Source organism: Lepus europaeus, chromosome 9, assembly GCF_033115175.1.
Source record: "Lepus europaeus isolate LE1 chromosome 9, mLepTim1.pri, whole genome shotgun sequence".
Classification (NCBI taxonomy): Eukaryota; Metazoa; Chordata; class Mammalia; order Lagomorpha; family Leporidae; genus Lepus; species Lepus europaeus.
In genome coordinates, this window is record NC_084835.1 from 109,714,933 (window position 1) to 109,730,056 (window position 15,124).

The following is a 15,124-nucleotide window of genomic DNA, read 5'->3' on the forward strand; positions in this document are numbered from 1 at the left end:
GTTGTTCATATTTAAAGTCCACGTTCCCATGGTGTTTCACTGTGCCCCAGTCTCTGTGTCTCTGGAGGTACCCAGTGGGTAGGGGGAGTCTCTGCATTGTGCCCGTTGTTTTAGTTAGCATGTCCAAAACATGCCTTCCAAATTTGGGGAAAACTTCTAAAATGCAGTATGAAACTTCACTTTATTTGTGTAAATTATTATTAAATCTGATCACAATGCGAAGAAAGATGAGGGTGGTGAAGAATGAGCTGCCATTTTGAGGTCCATGTCCCCAGCCAAAGATGGTTTGTGAGGCTGAGTGGCAGGGAGTGAATCTGCTTGGTTTGTGGCCTTTACTTTTGCCAGGGAACTTTCTGGAGCATCAGTCTATAAATGGGAAGAATAATAAGAGGTAACAGATTGGCTAACATTTGTTGAACTTCCCATCTGGTTTTCAAATGATCTATTAATTAAAGACCGACTGCTTCCAGTCACCCACAAAGGAAGACGACAGAGTCCCCTAGGGACAAAGCACCACCTTCAGGGTGCAGAAGGAACTTTTTTTAAAAATAGGATTTATTTGTTCCATTTTAGTTTTATGAATTTTTCTTCTTTTATATCCAGGGTTTTTTTAAAAAAATTTTTAAGTACTAAGGACCTTTATGAACCTCAGAAACTGAGCCTACTCGGCCCCAGGCCTCTCATGGCCCAGCTGTTGGGGACCCCCTGGGAGGCAGAGGCCTCTGAGGGGAGGAGGGAGACTGAGCTCCGTGCGCTCTGCTCGGTGACCACGGCTGGGCCGGGGGCTGGCGCGCTGCGTGCTCCCCTCGGAGTCTCGTGTGAGAGTCCACAGCCCAGAGCCGCGAGGATGGCCAGGGCGGGCTCGCGTCGGGTTCTCCCGCCCTGAGGGCCGCGGGGCGCCCTCGCCCGCCGCTCGCGGGAAACCCGGGTCCGCGGCGGGAAACGCTGACTCAACCTCTCCGTGTTCTCTCCCTCTCCCGCGCAGGCACCGTGACCGGAAACAGTAACTCCACGTTCATTTCCAGCGGGCAAGTGATGAACTTCAAGGGCGACATCATCGTGGTCTACGTCAGTCAGACCTCGCAGGAGGGCGCGGCGGGGCCGGGGGGCGCGGCCGCGGAGCCCGTGGGCCGCCCGGTGCAGGAGGAGACCCTGAGCCGCCGCGACTCCTTCGCGGGCAACGGCCCGCGCTGCCCGGCCCCGTGCGCCGGCCCCGAGGCGTGGCCCGGAGCGGGGACGCAGGAGCAGGGCGCGCCCGGGCCCGAGAAGGCCTCGCGGCCCGTGCAGGAGCAGGGCGGGGCCGAGGCCTGAGCCGGACCCCGGGCGGCCCTTTGTCCTCGGAGGCAGCCGCAGGCGCCACCGCGCGGGCGCGGGGCAGTGGGCGGTCCGACCCCGCCCGGGTCCGCGCTTCCCGCCCTTGCCTCCCGCTGCCGGGAGCACGCGCGCCGAGCTCACCTGAACGAACGCGCGGGCCGCGGGGAGCCCCGCCGCCGGCGCCCGGGGCGGGAGGGCCACTGTGCATCCTCCCTCCCGACACCGCCAAGCACCGGGACCTTCTGGGAAGATCCCCCACGTCGCCTGCCCTCCTGCTGTTCCCAAACGTCAGCGTGTCGTTACCGCACTCCGGTACCCACGGCGCAGGTACATGCAGCTGCCGTCGGCCCTTCCACAGCTTTTCTCCTCTCCCCCTCGCCCGCGCCGTTCTCACCACCCCGCAGTCTGGCCCTCTGGGCATCTGTTTTTACCGCGTCTTCTGTTGCGGTCTGCGGTCCCGCCCTCCCCTATTTATGTAACAACGTACTTCTTGATGCTTTCCCCCACTTTTAAAAAATTGTTTCAGGATGTTTCTCCCCTCAACAATTCTTACAGAAGGGACAGCCTCCTCATATATTTTCCTTTGCACACCTGCTCACGGTGTTCCGGTGATGGCCTTCCCAGGTGTGTGTCCAAGCACCTTCAGGAAAAGGTTAGGTATGGGAAGCCTGGGGCAAGGTGCAGGGAACAAGTGGAGGGACTTTCATTTTCTGAAAAATATTCCGCGTCTCCATGTTCTCTGAAGGAAAGCAAAAGGAGAACTTTGCTTTTTCCTACTGAGTGTTTTAAGTTGTGTTGATTGTTGAGCAGCCCCGAGTTCGGTGTGTGACCTTGCCCCTGCACCTGGTTTATCTGTCCTCGCTGCCAGAGGGAGTCAGGTACTTGGTAAGAAAGTCTCTGAAAACCCAGGTTCTCAGCGTGGCATTCTTAGTCTTGATGTCTTTCTGGAAAAGGCATGAAAAACAAATCGAACACGGGGCTCGCCTGCACACAAAGTGAAAAGAAGTGCCTGGGAAACTCAAGAAAGAAGAAAATCGAAATATAGCTTTGCATTTTTGCTCTTTCTGGATAAGAATGACATAAATGGTTCAAGAGTTCTCTTATTTTTAAATAAATATGCACCTGTAATTCAGCCTTGTAGAGGCGGGAAAACATTCCTACTATTTTCCAGTGCCTTTAAATTAAAAATCAAGCCCTCATGTTGTGAATGTAAGAAAATGTATTATCCTAAATGTGCTTTTTTTTCTTGGTGTGTGTCCTCTTTGAGGAAACTTAAGAGTATAAAGCGGACAAAGTCAGCTGGGTAGTTTTAGCTATAATGGCCAATGACTGTTGGTTCTCAAATACTGGAGAAAAGTTGAAATTCCTGAGCATATTCAAAGTAATTTTGCATATCTGCTAGGTTATAAGAATGTTGATAGTGGTCATTGTCCACAAATGTCCAGCCGAAGAGAACAACCACCGACCACTGATTTCTCCCTCTTAGTTACAGTTCTGGAAATGCTGGGTTGGTAGCAGTTGATTATGGTTTTTAATGGAGAAGCAGAGAACGGCTGTGTAATTTATAGGACTCCTTAGCTGACATAAAAAACTGCAGGAAAGAACTGCATTGCCAGGATGATCAGTAGGTAGAAATTTACTGTCTGATCTGCCCTTTTAGTTAACATCCATCCACAGAGATGTTCTGAGACCATCACACCTTTTGATATGGAATCTGTTAAACACAGCTGCTGTTCACGAAGCAGAATGCTGAGCTAAAAACCCACGTTTCCACTAGGACTGTCATCATCATTTCATTGTTGTTTCTATAAGAATGCAGTCACGATAATTTATAATGGTTCCCCTACCCAGAGATATCAAAGGGATGTGACAATGAATGTTAAAATAACTTGAGCTCCTTAAATCAAAGGTGCTGTAGAAATACATAAGGGTCTATTTTCAGGAAAAGGTAATATTCTTTCCCGCACTGATCCCTACTAACTCTGTATTGATCCAAAAGCAATTAAACGATAGGAAATGTATAGCATTGTAGGTCTGTGTCTGTGTTATGGAGATACATGTGACAAATGTAAACAGAATGATGTGAAAGCAATAATGTAAAATTATTTGGGAAGCATGATAAAGAGATTATTAAACTTATATTTGACCATAAAAGAATTTTTTCATGGCTGTTTTGAAAAGCCCCACTGTATGAGAACTGACCACCAAAGGTGGGAGGTGCGGAGACCTAAGAAAAAGGCTGACAAACCCAGGATTTCACAGAATATAATGTATTATGGGATGTGTGGACAGAAGCATTCATGTTGGGGACCACAAAAGAGAAAAAGTGGAGAGGAAAGAGGATCTCACACCATAAGGCAAGAGAGAAGGGGTTTTATAGACAAAGGTGGTGCATGGCTAATTGGAATGCTTCTGGACTTTCATATTCCAAGCATAAGATAAGAGACATTCCAGGCATCATTTGAAAGTAGCAGATTCTTAATGGCCCTGTTTGCCCCGCAGGGTTTGGAATAGCCTGCACAGTCAGTCACCCAGAAGGCAAGATTACAATGGTGTTGTCTGAGATGGCTGCTATGGTTTGCTAAAACAGGGCTCATTGTAGAATCATAACTCAACTTATTCTTGACCTTGTTTTTTTTTTTTTTTTTGGCTGTCTTATTTGTGGTTTCCATGACAACCCACAGAAAACACTTGGCTTAATGTTATATTGGCTGTTGATCTCTGAAGAAAATTTTATAAAATGAAGCCTGGATGTCTAGTGAAACAGCAGAAAGGGATATGGAGTATAGTGTTTTCTCTCCATACTTAACTCTACTGCTAGAAGAAGGAAGAATTCATTTCTCTGTTTACCTGCAAATGCAAAAAACCATTGAGTATGATGTGTGGGAACTTTTGTGTGGCGGGAGTTGGGGCGGGGTGAGGATCTTGCTGTATAACACACCATTCCAATATCCAGTGGCTTAAAGCACCATTTCTTTAGCTCACGATGCTATGGGATGGATCACCTTGGGTGATTCTTGAGGCCTGGCCCAGCTCAGCCGGACTTGCTCCCCATTTGCAGTGAGCAAACTGGCTGCCTGTGGGGTGGCTGGCTGGCCTGAGCTTTCTCTGCATGGTCTACATCCTTCCAGCTAGCCAGCAGGGCTTGTGCTCATGGTGATGTCAGGGTCCTGGGAAGAGTTGCATAGTGACATGGAGTGGCATGGAAAAGGGAAGACCGGGGGACCTTTTGCCATCTGTCTACCACAGGGATGTTGTTTGCAATAACATGGTACAGAGAAGAGTGCATCTAGGGAAAGACTAAAGAGGAACATTTCCCAATCCTTAGTAAGTGAATGGCTGCTTCTCTGCTGATTGAGTTGCTTTGATGCCCAGTGTTGTGAATTCCTACAATAAGATAGCCACCCATATTTTTACTAAGTATCAAAATTCCTTCCAAAGTCAAATTAAGTATTTTGGAGATTGAGTCTACTATAGTCACTTGACTAGGACAGAAAATTGAAAAGTAACTATTTGTAAAATTAAGAAAACTGAGATAAATTTGAGTGGGGGAACTTAACTATATAAATGGCTAAAAGGTGTTCATCCTCTACCCTGATCCAAGAAAAAATTTTTATGTACTGGGCCAAAGGGTAAGCTTGAGCAAAGGCATTGCCTTTGGTGAAAGAAGCACAGTTTTGACAGTTTGCTTCTGGCAGTCTCTGATGGTGTAGACTTCCCCTTGTCTGGCTGCCTTGGAGCACCATGGGATACTCTGGGCATAAGCTGTATAACCAGCTCTAGGGAGAGGGAACAAAGAATGTGTGGATGAGGCATCGTTTTTGTTTAGTGTGCTTTTTAAGGCTTGGGCCTGGAGCATCCTGAGAAGGGAGATAAAGACCAGGAGAGCCTGGAGCAATGGAAGGTGACCTTGGACCATCATGGGCTCCAGGCGCCAGAGGAGGCTGCCAGGGAGGGACTGTCTTTGGTTTTCCTGACTCCAGGGCTGTGCCTATGAACAGACAACCTTGCAACCCTAAAGCTGTGCCAGAAAAGAGATGGGATCTGAAATTGGGTAGTAATGAGGCCAGGAGGTCAAGTGGGAGTATTGAAACCTAGTGCAGAGAAACAGGGGGAGCCACAGGCCACTGAAAGCCTGGCCTGACACTCCCATGCAGCCCCACTGAGGCATGGCCCCCGTGGGCTGAACAACCTCGTGTCTCCCAAGATTTGAACAAGGAGGACACCTCTGGGACCTCTGTATGCCATGGCTCCTTCCACCATGGTTTCTCATGACTTGGGAGTCTGATTTGTTCTCTCTCGGCCTCTACACTGACTGCACAGTTATCCTAACCCCATGAGGAGATTGAGGCTGATGCTTGGCTGACATCTCTTTTCTTGATTCCCCTTGGTAAACTGGCATACAGGAACACTTAAAAAAAAAAAAAAAAAAAAAAGAACTTGATAACCAACAGCATAAAAGCTCAGATTGTAAACCATAGGTCTCTCACAGTGACTTCATTCTAGCCGGGGAGCTGGTAAGTTACTCTCTTCCCCTGTGCAATGGGACAAGCAGAAATTTTGCAGTCAGTCCTGGCTCACAACTCAGCCCTTGCCACTTACGGACTTAGCTTGTACAGCTGCCGCACTTCTTAGCCTAATTTTCCGCAGGTGTGAATTCGGGCAACAGTATCAGTTAATAAGGATGATGGTATGAGATTCACATGGGATGAGGTATAACCAAGCCCCAGCAGAGTTCCTGGAAGATTCCAGTAGTAGAAACCCAACTGTTCTACACCCAATCTGCCTCTGGTACTGGCCCTGTCCGGACACACAGCCGCCTTGATGTCACATTTCTTCCTGAGTCAGACCACGAGACCATCCTCAAGCTTTGCCGCCCACCATGGACACCTTCCTGCCCAGAACAAGACCCCAGGGCCTTCTCCAGTCAGTTGACAAGACTGTGGTGACTGACCCCGAGGTAGCTATCTTCTGCTGACAAGGCACACTGAGGGATGTGACTTGCACCCTTTAACGTCACATTACACCGTCTTGAAAAACAGCCATTGGAATGGGCACTGGCGGGGCAGGCCTTTCTCCCGGGCCTCTGACATCCGTGAGTACAGAATACTGATTCGTGGGCTGAAGGCTGTGTTTCAGGTTTCTTTCCTCTTGGTGTTCCTATGCCTCTCCCAGTTTGGGAAGAATAATACAAGGTGACTACAGAAAGTTTGCAGAAAACGGAATTAAATGTTTATTTGGATGTAACTATGATATCATGCAGTTTTTCATGATACATGTTATATGTGAAATTTAAGAAAATTATTTAAGAAGTAGAAAGAGATGGTGTGTGCCAGTGTTCCTACCGACTGATTTATTCTCCAAATGCCTGCAGTGGCCAGGGCTGGGCCAGGTTGAAGCTGGGAGCGGGAACTCAGTCCACACCTCCCAAGTGGGTGGGAACCAGTACCTGCTGCTTCCCAGGGTGCGGGTTAGCAGGCAGCTGGGATCAGGAAGTGGAGTCAGGATTCAGCCCCAAGCCGTCTGATACGGGGTGTGAGCTTCTCAAACCACGTCTTCAATGATAAGCCAAGGGCTTGCTTCTCTATGAACTTTTTAAGGATCACCCGTTCTTTGCCCACTTGTTCAGAAGAGGCGGCATATAGGCCCAAGGCCCTTCAGGAGGAGACTGGAGTCCAATAAAGCCTCGGTGTCATTCAGGCTCTTCATTCCTCATGGGCAGCTCTAGCCCAGGCAACAGAGGCCACAGGTTCAATTCTCTGGCAAGGTCTGTACCCTTCAGAGAAGAATGCTGTGTCGTCACATGGTGGAAGACAGAAGAGAAAGCTAAATTAATGCTGTGCTCTTTTATTAGGGCACCTAATCCCCCGTCTTCATACTTTCACATGAAGCTCCAGCACCTGAAGTCTGGAGGGGACACGTTCTAACCTTAGCAGCCACTTCACTGACATGATGATGATTCAAATGCACAGCTTGTGTAAAATGCAGGACAAGAGCCTTGCACATAGTAGGTATCCCAGAAATGGCAGTATACCTACTACTGGCCCAATATTAGCTAGTCCCCTACAAGAGCTGAGGGTGGCAAGGTCTCTGAAGGCACACAGGGTCACCATGGGACTATTTAAAAAAGTCTTCGTTGGTGACTGCAGACCATATTACAAAGTTTCTGCATGTTAGGGTTTCTCAAACATGAATAATGTACAGAATCCCTTTGAAAGGGGAAAAAGTTCATGAATTCCAGAGTGGATGTGATTGCTCACTGTTCACCACCCAAATGAGAGTGGATGCCTGGTTCTTGTGACTGTGAGCGAGGTCACGGGGCCCTGCCTGGGACAATCCCACCTTTCTTGTCCTGCCTCTGCCCAGCTCATGTCTCTTGAGCCTGCAATAACTGTGCAGCCCCAACACTGGTGCTGAAGTTGTAGTGCAGGATTTGGTTAGAAGAGTAACCAAAAATCTAGAACTGGCAAATTAAAAATTAAACATACTGGTTCAGGAGGAATATTCATATTGTCGTGCACCCAATCTCCAGATCTTTTCATCTTGCAAAAGTGGAGTTCTATACCCATTGACAAATACCCCCCATTCCCTCCTATCTGCAGCCCCTGGCACCCCTGATTTCACTTTCTGTCTATGACTTTGACTGCTTCAGCTACTTCCTGCAAGTGCAATCATACGGTATTTGTCTTTTGTTAAAAAAAAATTATTTGAAGGGCAGAAAGAGATAATCAGCCACTAGTTCATTCTCCAAATGCCTCTAACAGAGCTGAGCCAGGCCAAAGCCAGAATCCTAGAACTCAATCTGGGTCTCCCACGTGGGTGGCATGGATCCAAGTTGTAGGCTGTCCGCTGCCGCTTCCCAGGGCACATTATTAGGATGCTGGAACTGGAAGCAGAGCTGGAATTCAAACCCAAGCACTTTGAAAGGGTTGTGGGCATCCCTAGTGCCAGGTTAGCCACTGTGCCAAACACCCACCCCCAGTACTTTTCCTTTTGTGACTTACTTCAATTAGAATACTGTCAAGTTTTGTCTATGTTGTTGTAGCATGTATCAGAATAGAAGTGGCTAATTCGGTCAGTGCTGTGGCTCTTGGTTAATCCTCCGCCTGCGGTACGGGCACCCCGGGTTCTAGTCCCGGTCGGGGCGCCAGATTCTGTCCCGGTTGCTCCTCTTCCAGTCCAGCTCTCTGCTGTGGCCTGGGAGGGCGAGGAGGATGGCCCAAGTACTTGGGTCCCTGCACCTGCATAGGAGAGCAGGAGGAAGCACCTGGCTCCTGGCTTCGGATGGGCGCAGCGCGCTGGATATAGCAGCCATTTGGGGCGTGAACCAATGGAAGGAAGACCTTTCTCTCTGTCTCTCTCTCTCACTGTAAGTCTGCCTGGCCAAAAAAAAAAAAAATAATAATAATAATTAAAAAAAAAGAAGTGGCTAATTTTTATTGTTGCCATAACCAAAACAAAGCATCCAAGGTAAAATGTCCTTACTCAGAACTTACAGACTCTGGCCAGCGCCGTGGCTCAACAGGCTAATCCTCCGCCTTGCGGCGCCAGCACACCGGGTTCTAGTCTCGGTCGGGGCACCGATCCTGTCCCGGTTGCCCCTCTTCCAGGCCAGCTCTCTGCTGTGGCCAGGGAGTGCAGTGGAGGATGGCCCAAGTGTTTGGGCTCTGCACCCCATGGGAGACCAGGATAAGCACCTGGCTCCTGCCATCGGAACAGCGCGGTGCGCCGGCCGCAGCGCGCTACTGCGGCGGCCATTGGAGGGTGAACCAACGGCAAAAGGAAGACCTTTCTCTCTGTCTCTCTCTCTCTCACTGTCCACTCTGCCTGTCAAAAAAAATAAAAAAAAAAAAAAAAAAAAAAAAAAGAACTTACAGACTCTTGAAAATAAGTTGGCAAAATGTGGATTCAGGATAACAGCACCTGAGCAAAAGGAACACAGCCCCTTCTAGGAAGAGCTGGAGTTTGGCTGTAAAGGAGGTGAAAAAGGAAATGTTGGGGGAGAAATAAGAGTTCCTAATAAGAGGAAAGAGTTCCAGCTGTGGTCTTTTTTTTTTCTTTTTTTTTTTTTTAACTTTTATTTAATTAATATAAATTTCAAATGTACAGCTTATGGATTACTATGGCTTCCCCCTCCCATAACTTCCCTCCCTCCTGCAACCCTCCCCTCTCCTGCTCCCTCTCCCATTCCATTCACATCAAGATTCATTTGCAATTCTTTTTATATACAGAAGATCAAGTTAGTATACATTAAGTAAAGATTTCAACAGTTTGCACCCACATAGAAACACAAAGTGAAACATACTGTTTGAGTACTAGTTATAGCATTAAATCACAATGTACAGCACATTAAGGACAGAGATCCCACATGAGGAGCAAGTGCACAGTGACTCCTGTTGTTGACCCAACAAATTGACACTCTAGTTTATGGCACCAGTAACCACCCTAGGCTGTCGTCATGAGTTGCCAAGGCTATGGAAGGCTTCCAAGTTCGCCGACTCTGATCATATTTAGACAAGGTCATAAAAGACAGAGTGAGGATAGTAACCAATGATCCTAAGAGTGGCATTAACCAGGTCTCAACAATTATACAGCATTAAGGGGGGAAGAGGACCATCAGTACACACAGGTTGGGAGTAGAGCCATTGGAGGTAGAGTAGAGGTTATGATTACGAAGGAATGAGGCCCAAGTGCGCTAGACAGGATCTAGAACAAAGGACAGAGTCATTATTAGAGGAGCTAAGAAAGGTGCTAAGCTACAATTAAGTTTTCTGGTTGAGAGGCAAATAGAACCTGACAGAAGGGGCTTGATAATAATCTGGTGGGCTTTAGGCCTTGTAAATTAAGAGGCCCAGACCTATCTATCTCTTCACATGGGGTACATCCTAAGGGAGGTGTGAACCTCCTAGGGGAAGGCACTCTGTTGACTTTCATTACTTAGCTGGCCTGGGAGGAGAGCTGGCCAGGTAAAGGCAGGTGGCATCTCTAACAAGAAATTTACAGTTCTGCCTGCAATGTTGCTGACCCTATTTGACCATCCCCTCAGCTGCAGTGGTCACTTTGGAAGTTGGGCTGAGTGAAGGGCTTTTCAGCTTAGAGCCAATAAGATCTGTGGCTCTGACCTGGCATCCTTCGACTCCAGGGCAGGTCCATTTCCAGTGATCCAACTCTTGGCAGAGCTGCCAGGGCTCTTCACAAGTTGACTTCTGCTGAAGCCCAGGCTTACCACATTGAAAGCCACTGCAGTGGACTGGCCTGTTGGGTCTCCTTGAGGGCAGATCACTGTACAGATCAGCCATTAATAGGCCTGCCACCCACTGCTTCTGATGCCTAGCTTTCTTTTCCTCCTGGTTTGTGTTAAAGCAGACCAGAGGATGCAAGTCAAGGGAGTGCCCAAGTCCCATCTCTAATCTTCGGTGGCCTGAACTACAAGTCTATAGTCACAGGCATGTTCTGTAGTAGTTTTTCTAAGGTAGACAATGCCCATGAGGAAAATTATATTCTCACTTTAAAACTTTCTTTCCCTTTGGTCTGAAAGGGAGGTTTTTTTCTACTTACTGTTTACTTCGCTGATGGCGAAGTAAATCTAGCTATGAGATTATTATTTAAGCTCTTATTTTGGCTATGCTATTACAAAAAAATGTTAGCCATCTCTTTTATAAGGTCTAAAGATTAAATTGTGCATCCTACAGATTCCTTCATAATAGAATTAGTTTCCTACCTTGAGGAGAATAGAGAAATGAAAGAACAAGTTGGGCTTAGAATAGAGAAATGAGGGAGCAAGTCCTAGATCGCTTGCTGACAATAGCAATATTACATGAATACTTAGCAAATAGTTTCAACCATTAGATAACAACTTAAGAAAACATTTACCAGAAGGTCCAATGCCTTCTATAAATTTTAAGAATCATGTATTTGAAAACACCTCTTAAATATCTAACATGGTGTAGTTTGTTTAACCAGTAAACTTAAGCACAACCATCTAAAATGTTTTTAGTTTCTTTCTACCAACAAGTATAAAACATATGATGCAGAGTTTCAGGTCACACGAATTAAAATGTATCTTTGATTAATTTTAGCAGCTTAAATTTATGGACAATCTTATCTATAAGCCAATTAAAATAAAATTCTTAATAAAATTTTCCCATGTGGACATACAATATGTACACACATATAGCATAACATAATAGACCAATATAGCAATTTTAATAATAGCTTTTAAAATCTTTAACTCTTTTTGTAGATTGCCAATTGATTTGAATTGCTTTTTGTTTTTAGTAACCTCAGTTAACCATACTTTCTCTCAATTGGTACTGTTAATACCAGCTGTGGTCTTAGTGCAGGAGGTGAGCTCATGTCTCCACATAACCCTGGCTGGGCTGAATCCTTCCTGGGGAGAGGCTAAGTAAAAGGTACAAAATCCATTTGGATTCCACATGGATCTTACTGTGAACGTTGGCTTTAAATACAATTACAGGCACAAGAAAATGTGCTCAGCATCACTAGTCATTAGGGAGATGCCACCCAAAACCACGAGAGACCCCTCACACCTGTGAGAGCAGCTCTTCTCCAGCAGGGGCAGGGGATAGCAGGTGTTGGAGTAAATGTGGGGGAATTGGAAATCTCATGTATTGTAGTGGAGACAGTAGTTTGGCAGTTTCTCAGAAAGGTAAAAATAGATTTACCATATAACCCAGCAGTTCCATGCCTAGGTGTATACCCAGAAGAACTGGAAGGAGAGACCTGAACAGATACTTGTACACCAAACGTTCATATCAGAACTGGTCACAATATTCAAAAAGTGGAAATAACCCAAGCGTCTGACAACAAAAGAATGGATAAACAAAATATGTCATATCCAGTGAAAATGAATGGAATTCTGACACTTACTGCAAGATAGTTGAACCTTTTGCTCAGCAAAATATGATAGACCCAAAAGAACGGATGGCTTCCTCTCATAAGAGAAACCTAGACTTGGCAAATTCATAGAGACAAGTAGAATAGTGCTTGGCTGTGGGTGGAATGAGAAGGTGAGAAGGTCATGCCAAGATGGCCACTGACAACAGAAACTGCCTGGCAACGGCCGTGATTGGATGGTTTCAGAAACCACACAACAACAGAGCCTGACTAACAATAGGATGTGATTGGAGGGTTTCAGAAATAGCCTGGCAACAGAGCCTGACTGGCAACAGGCTGTGATTGGATGGCTTTGGAAACTGCCTGGCAACAGACTGTGATTGGTTAGGGCATAGACCACCCCTTGACCAGATTGGCTGCCTTGGCTATATAAGCAGCTGTATCAACTGATATAAACAAGTCTGCAGGCTGCTCACCTCAGGCCTGCTTTCATCCGACTCCCAGGGTCTGTGTGGTGACTATGCACCTTTTGCCCCCATCATGCTCTTCCTCTCAGAAACGAATCCACAGCAACACTTGGCAGAGGCTGAAAGTAGAGGAATCAGGAGATTGTTGCTTAATGAACATAGTTTCTATTTGGGATATTAAAAAATTCTGGAAATGTATAGTAGTAATGTTTGTACAACACAGTGTACTCAATGGCACCAAATTGTACACTTAAAAATGGCTAAAATGGTAAACATATATATTTTACCTCAATAAAAAAAATTTTTTTTGACAGGCAGAGTGGACAGTGAGGGAGAGAGAGACAGACAGAGAGAAAGGTCTTCCTTTGCCGTTGGTTCACCCTCCAATGGCCGCTGCGGCCGGCGCACTGTGTTGATCCGAAGGCAGGAGCCAGGTGCTTCTCCTGGTCTCCCATGCGGGTGCAGGGCCCAAGCACTTGGGCCATCCTCCACTGCACTCCCTGGCCACAGCAGAGAGCTGGCCTGGAAGAGGGGCAACCGGGACAGAATCCGGCGCCCCGACCGGGACTAGAACCCGGGGTGCCAGCGCTGCAGGCGGAGGATTAGCCTATTGAGCCACGGCATCAGCACCTCAATAAAAATTTTTAAATAAAAACTAAATACAAGGGCCGGCACTGTGGCACAGCAGGTTAACGCCCTGGCCTGAATCACTGGTATCCCAAATGGACACTAGTTCAAGACCCGGCTGCTCCACTTCCGATCCAGCTCTCTGCTGTGACTTGGGAAAGCAGTAGAAGATGGCCCAGGTCCTTGGGCCCCTGCACGCACGTGGGAGACCTGGAAGAAGCTCCTGGCTCCTGGCTTCAGATTGGTGCAGCTCCGGCCATTGCAGTCATCTGGGGAGTGAACCATCAGATGGAAGACCTCTTTCTCTCTGCCTCTCCTCTCTCTGTGTAACTCTGACTTTCGAATAAATAAATAAATCTCTTTTAAAAAAAATAAATACAACCAAGGCCAGCATTGTGTAATAGTGGGTTAAGCCACCACCTGCGATGTTAGTATCCCATATTCTCCACTCTGATCCAGTTCTCTGCCAATGCACCTGGGAAGGCAGCAGAGGGGTGGCCCAAGTGCCTGGGCCCTGCACCCACGTGGGAGATCCAGGTGCAGCTCCTGGCTCTGGCTTCAGCCTGACCTGGCCTTGGCAGTTGCAGCCATTTGGAAAGTGAACTAGCAGATGGAAGAACTCTGTGTGCCTCTCCTCGCTCCCTCTAACTCCGCCTTTCAAATAAATAAACCTTTAAAAAATAAATAACCATAACTTTAGTAAACGTATTATTTTACGAAAAAATGGGAAAGACGCAGTACCCATTTGTATGTGGTTTTTGAGACTGTTTTCCCGTTTCCTCCTGGTCTCTGTGAGTCAGAGTGGAGATGCCGGCGTGGTTCGAACGCATTCCCTGTGGAAGTCAGGTGTTGCTGATGTGGGGGTATTCAGAGGCGGGGCCTTAACAGGGTGATTGGGCCGAGGGATTCGGTCGGCGGAGGGCGCTCTCCGCTGTCTGCCCCTCTGCTGATGCTGAGTGAGGACGCGGCCCTCCTGGCCTCCAGCGAACGCTGCGTCGGGGCGCCGTCCTGGAAGCCGAGAGCAGCCCTCGCGGACAGCGGAGCCCACCGGCTGCCCGGACTGTAAGAAAAAGTAACTTCTGGCCTTCATGAATTACTCGGTGTGTGGTATTCTGTCACTTGTCGCACACACGGACCAGGATGGCAACTTTTTGAAAGCAGTCGGAGGATGAGACAGCCTAGATGGGAAGGGTCATGACATGGAACAAGAGGCCGCTGACGAGAACACGTGGGAGCCACGTTGCTCTTCCACTGGCCTCTTCCAGAGCCCCAACCACCTCTCTGTGCCCTCACTCTGTCCCCGTCCTCTCTCTTCCTGCCGCCACCTCTCTTCCTCCTGTCCCAGAGCTTGCTCACCTCCCCCTTCGGCCCATCCCTGGGTCCTGTGTCTTCGTCACTTCCTTACCCATCTTGACCTTCTTGCCTTAGCACTGGCATCTCCCGGGCCCTCAGGGCCTCCCCTGCCCAGTCACTTCTTCACCCAGTTCCTTTGGTGCCTGCCCTTCTCTCTGGCCCTGTTTCTCTCCTGCGCCCCAAGGCCCTGGTTGTAGAGAATGTGATACCTTTGCACAGGAGCTAAACCTGCTACCAACCCCTTCTTCCGTACTTGGCCTTGTCCTGGCCAAGTTGTTTCTTCCTCTTCTGGTGACTACATTGCTGCATTTCAAAGCATAGTCCCAGCTGCATCTTCCATGCAAAAGACGCCTCCCTCACGAAGGAAAGGGTTTGGACTCACACCTTGCCTTTCCAGCCTCTGGCTGTGTGTGTGAACTCAGGGCACCGTTTTGTAAATGGTTCTCTAAACCTTTTAGCTATGCTGAACCATAGTTGAAACCAACAACCATGACTGCCTCAAAGGT

The 15,124-nt window shown here is 47.7% G+C and overlaps 1 protein-coding gene and 2 long non-coding RNA genes across 3 annotated transcripts in view; 2 read left to right on the top strand and 1 right to left on the bottom strand.

The window, feature by feature from the left end:
* TNFRSF11A (TNF receptor superfamily member 11a) overlaps positions 1–1,311 on the top strand; it is a 57,470-nt gene extending 56,159 nt beyond the window's left edge. Inside the window, exon 10 of the mRNA XM_062200038.1 lies at positions 986–1,311. Coding sequence (XP_062056022.1) covers positions 986–1,311 — 326 coding nt within the window. The remainder of the gene's footprint in view (positions 1–985) is intronic.
* Positions 1,312–1,430: 119 nt separating this feature from the next.
* Positions 1,431–15,124, top strand: part of LOC133767307 (uncharacterized) — an 88,828-nt gene continuing 75,134 nt past the window's right edge. The window contains exon 1 of the long non-coding RNA XR_009866832.1: positions 1,431–1,641. This is a non-coding gene — a long non-coding RNA (uncharacterized LOC133767307). The remainder of the gene's footprint in view (positions 1,642–15,124) is intronic.
* LOC133767308 (uncharacterized) overlaps positions 6,540–15,124 on the bottom strand; it is a 35,634-nt gene continuing 27,049 nt past the window's right edge. Inside the window, exons 2-3 of the long non-coding RNA XR_009866833.1 lie at positions 12,648–12,757; positions 6,540–7,105 (exon numbers count right to left, since the gene is read on the bottom strand). This is a non-coding gene — a long non-coding RNA (uncharacterized LOC133767308). The remainder of the gene's footprint in view (positions 7,106–12,647; positions 12,758–15,124) is intronic.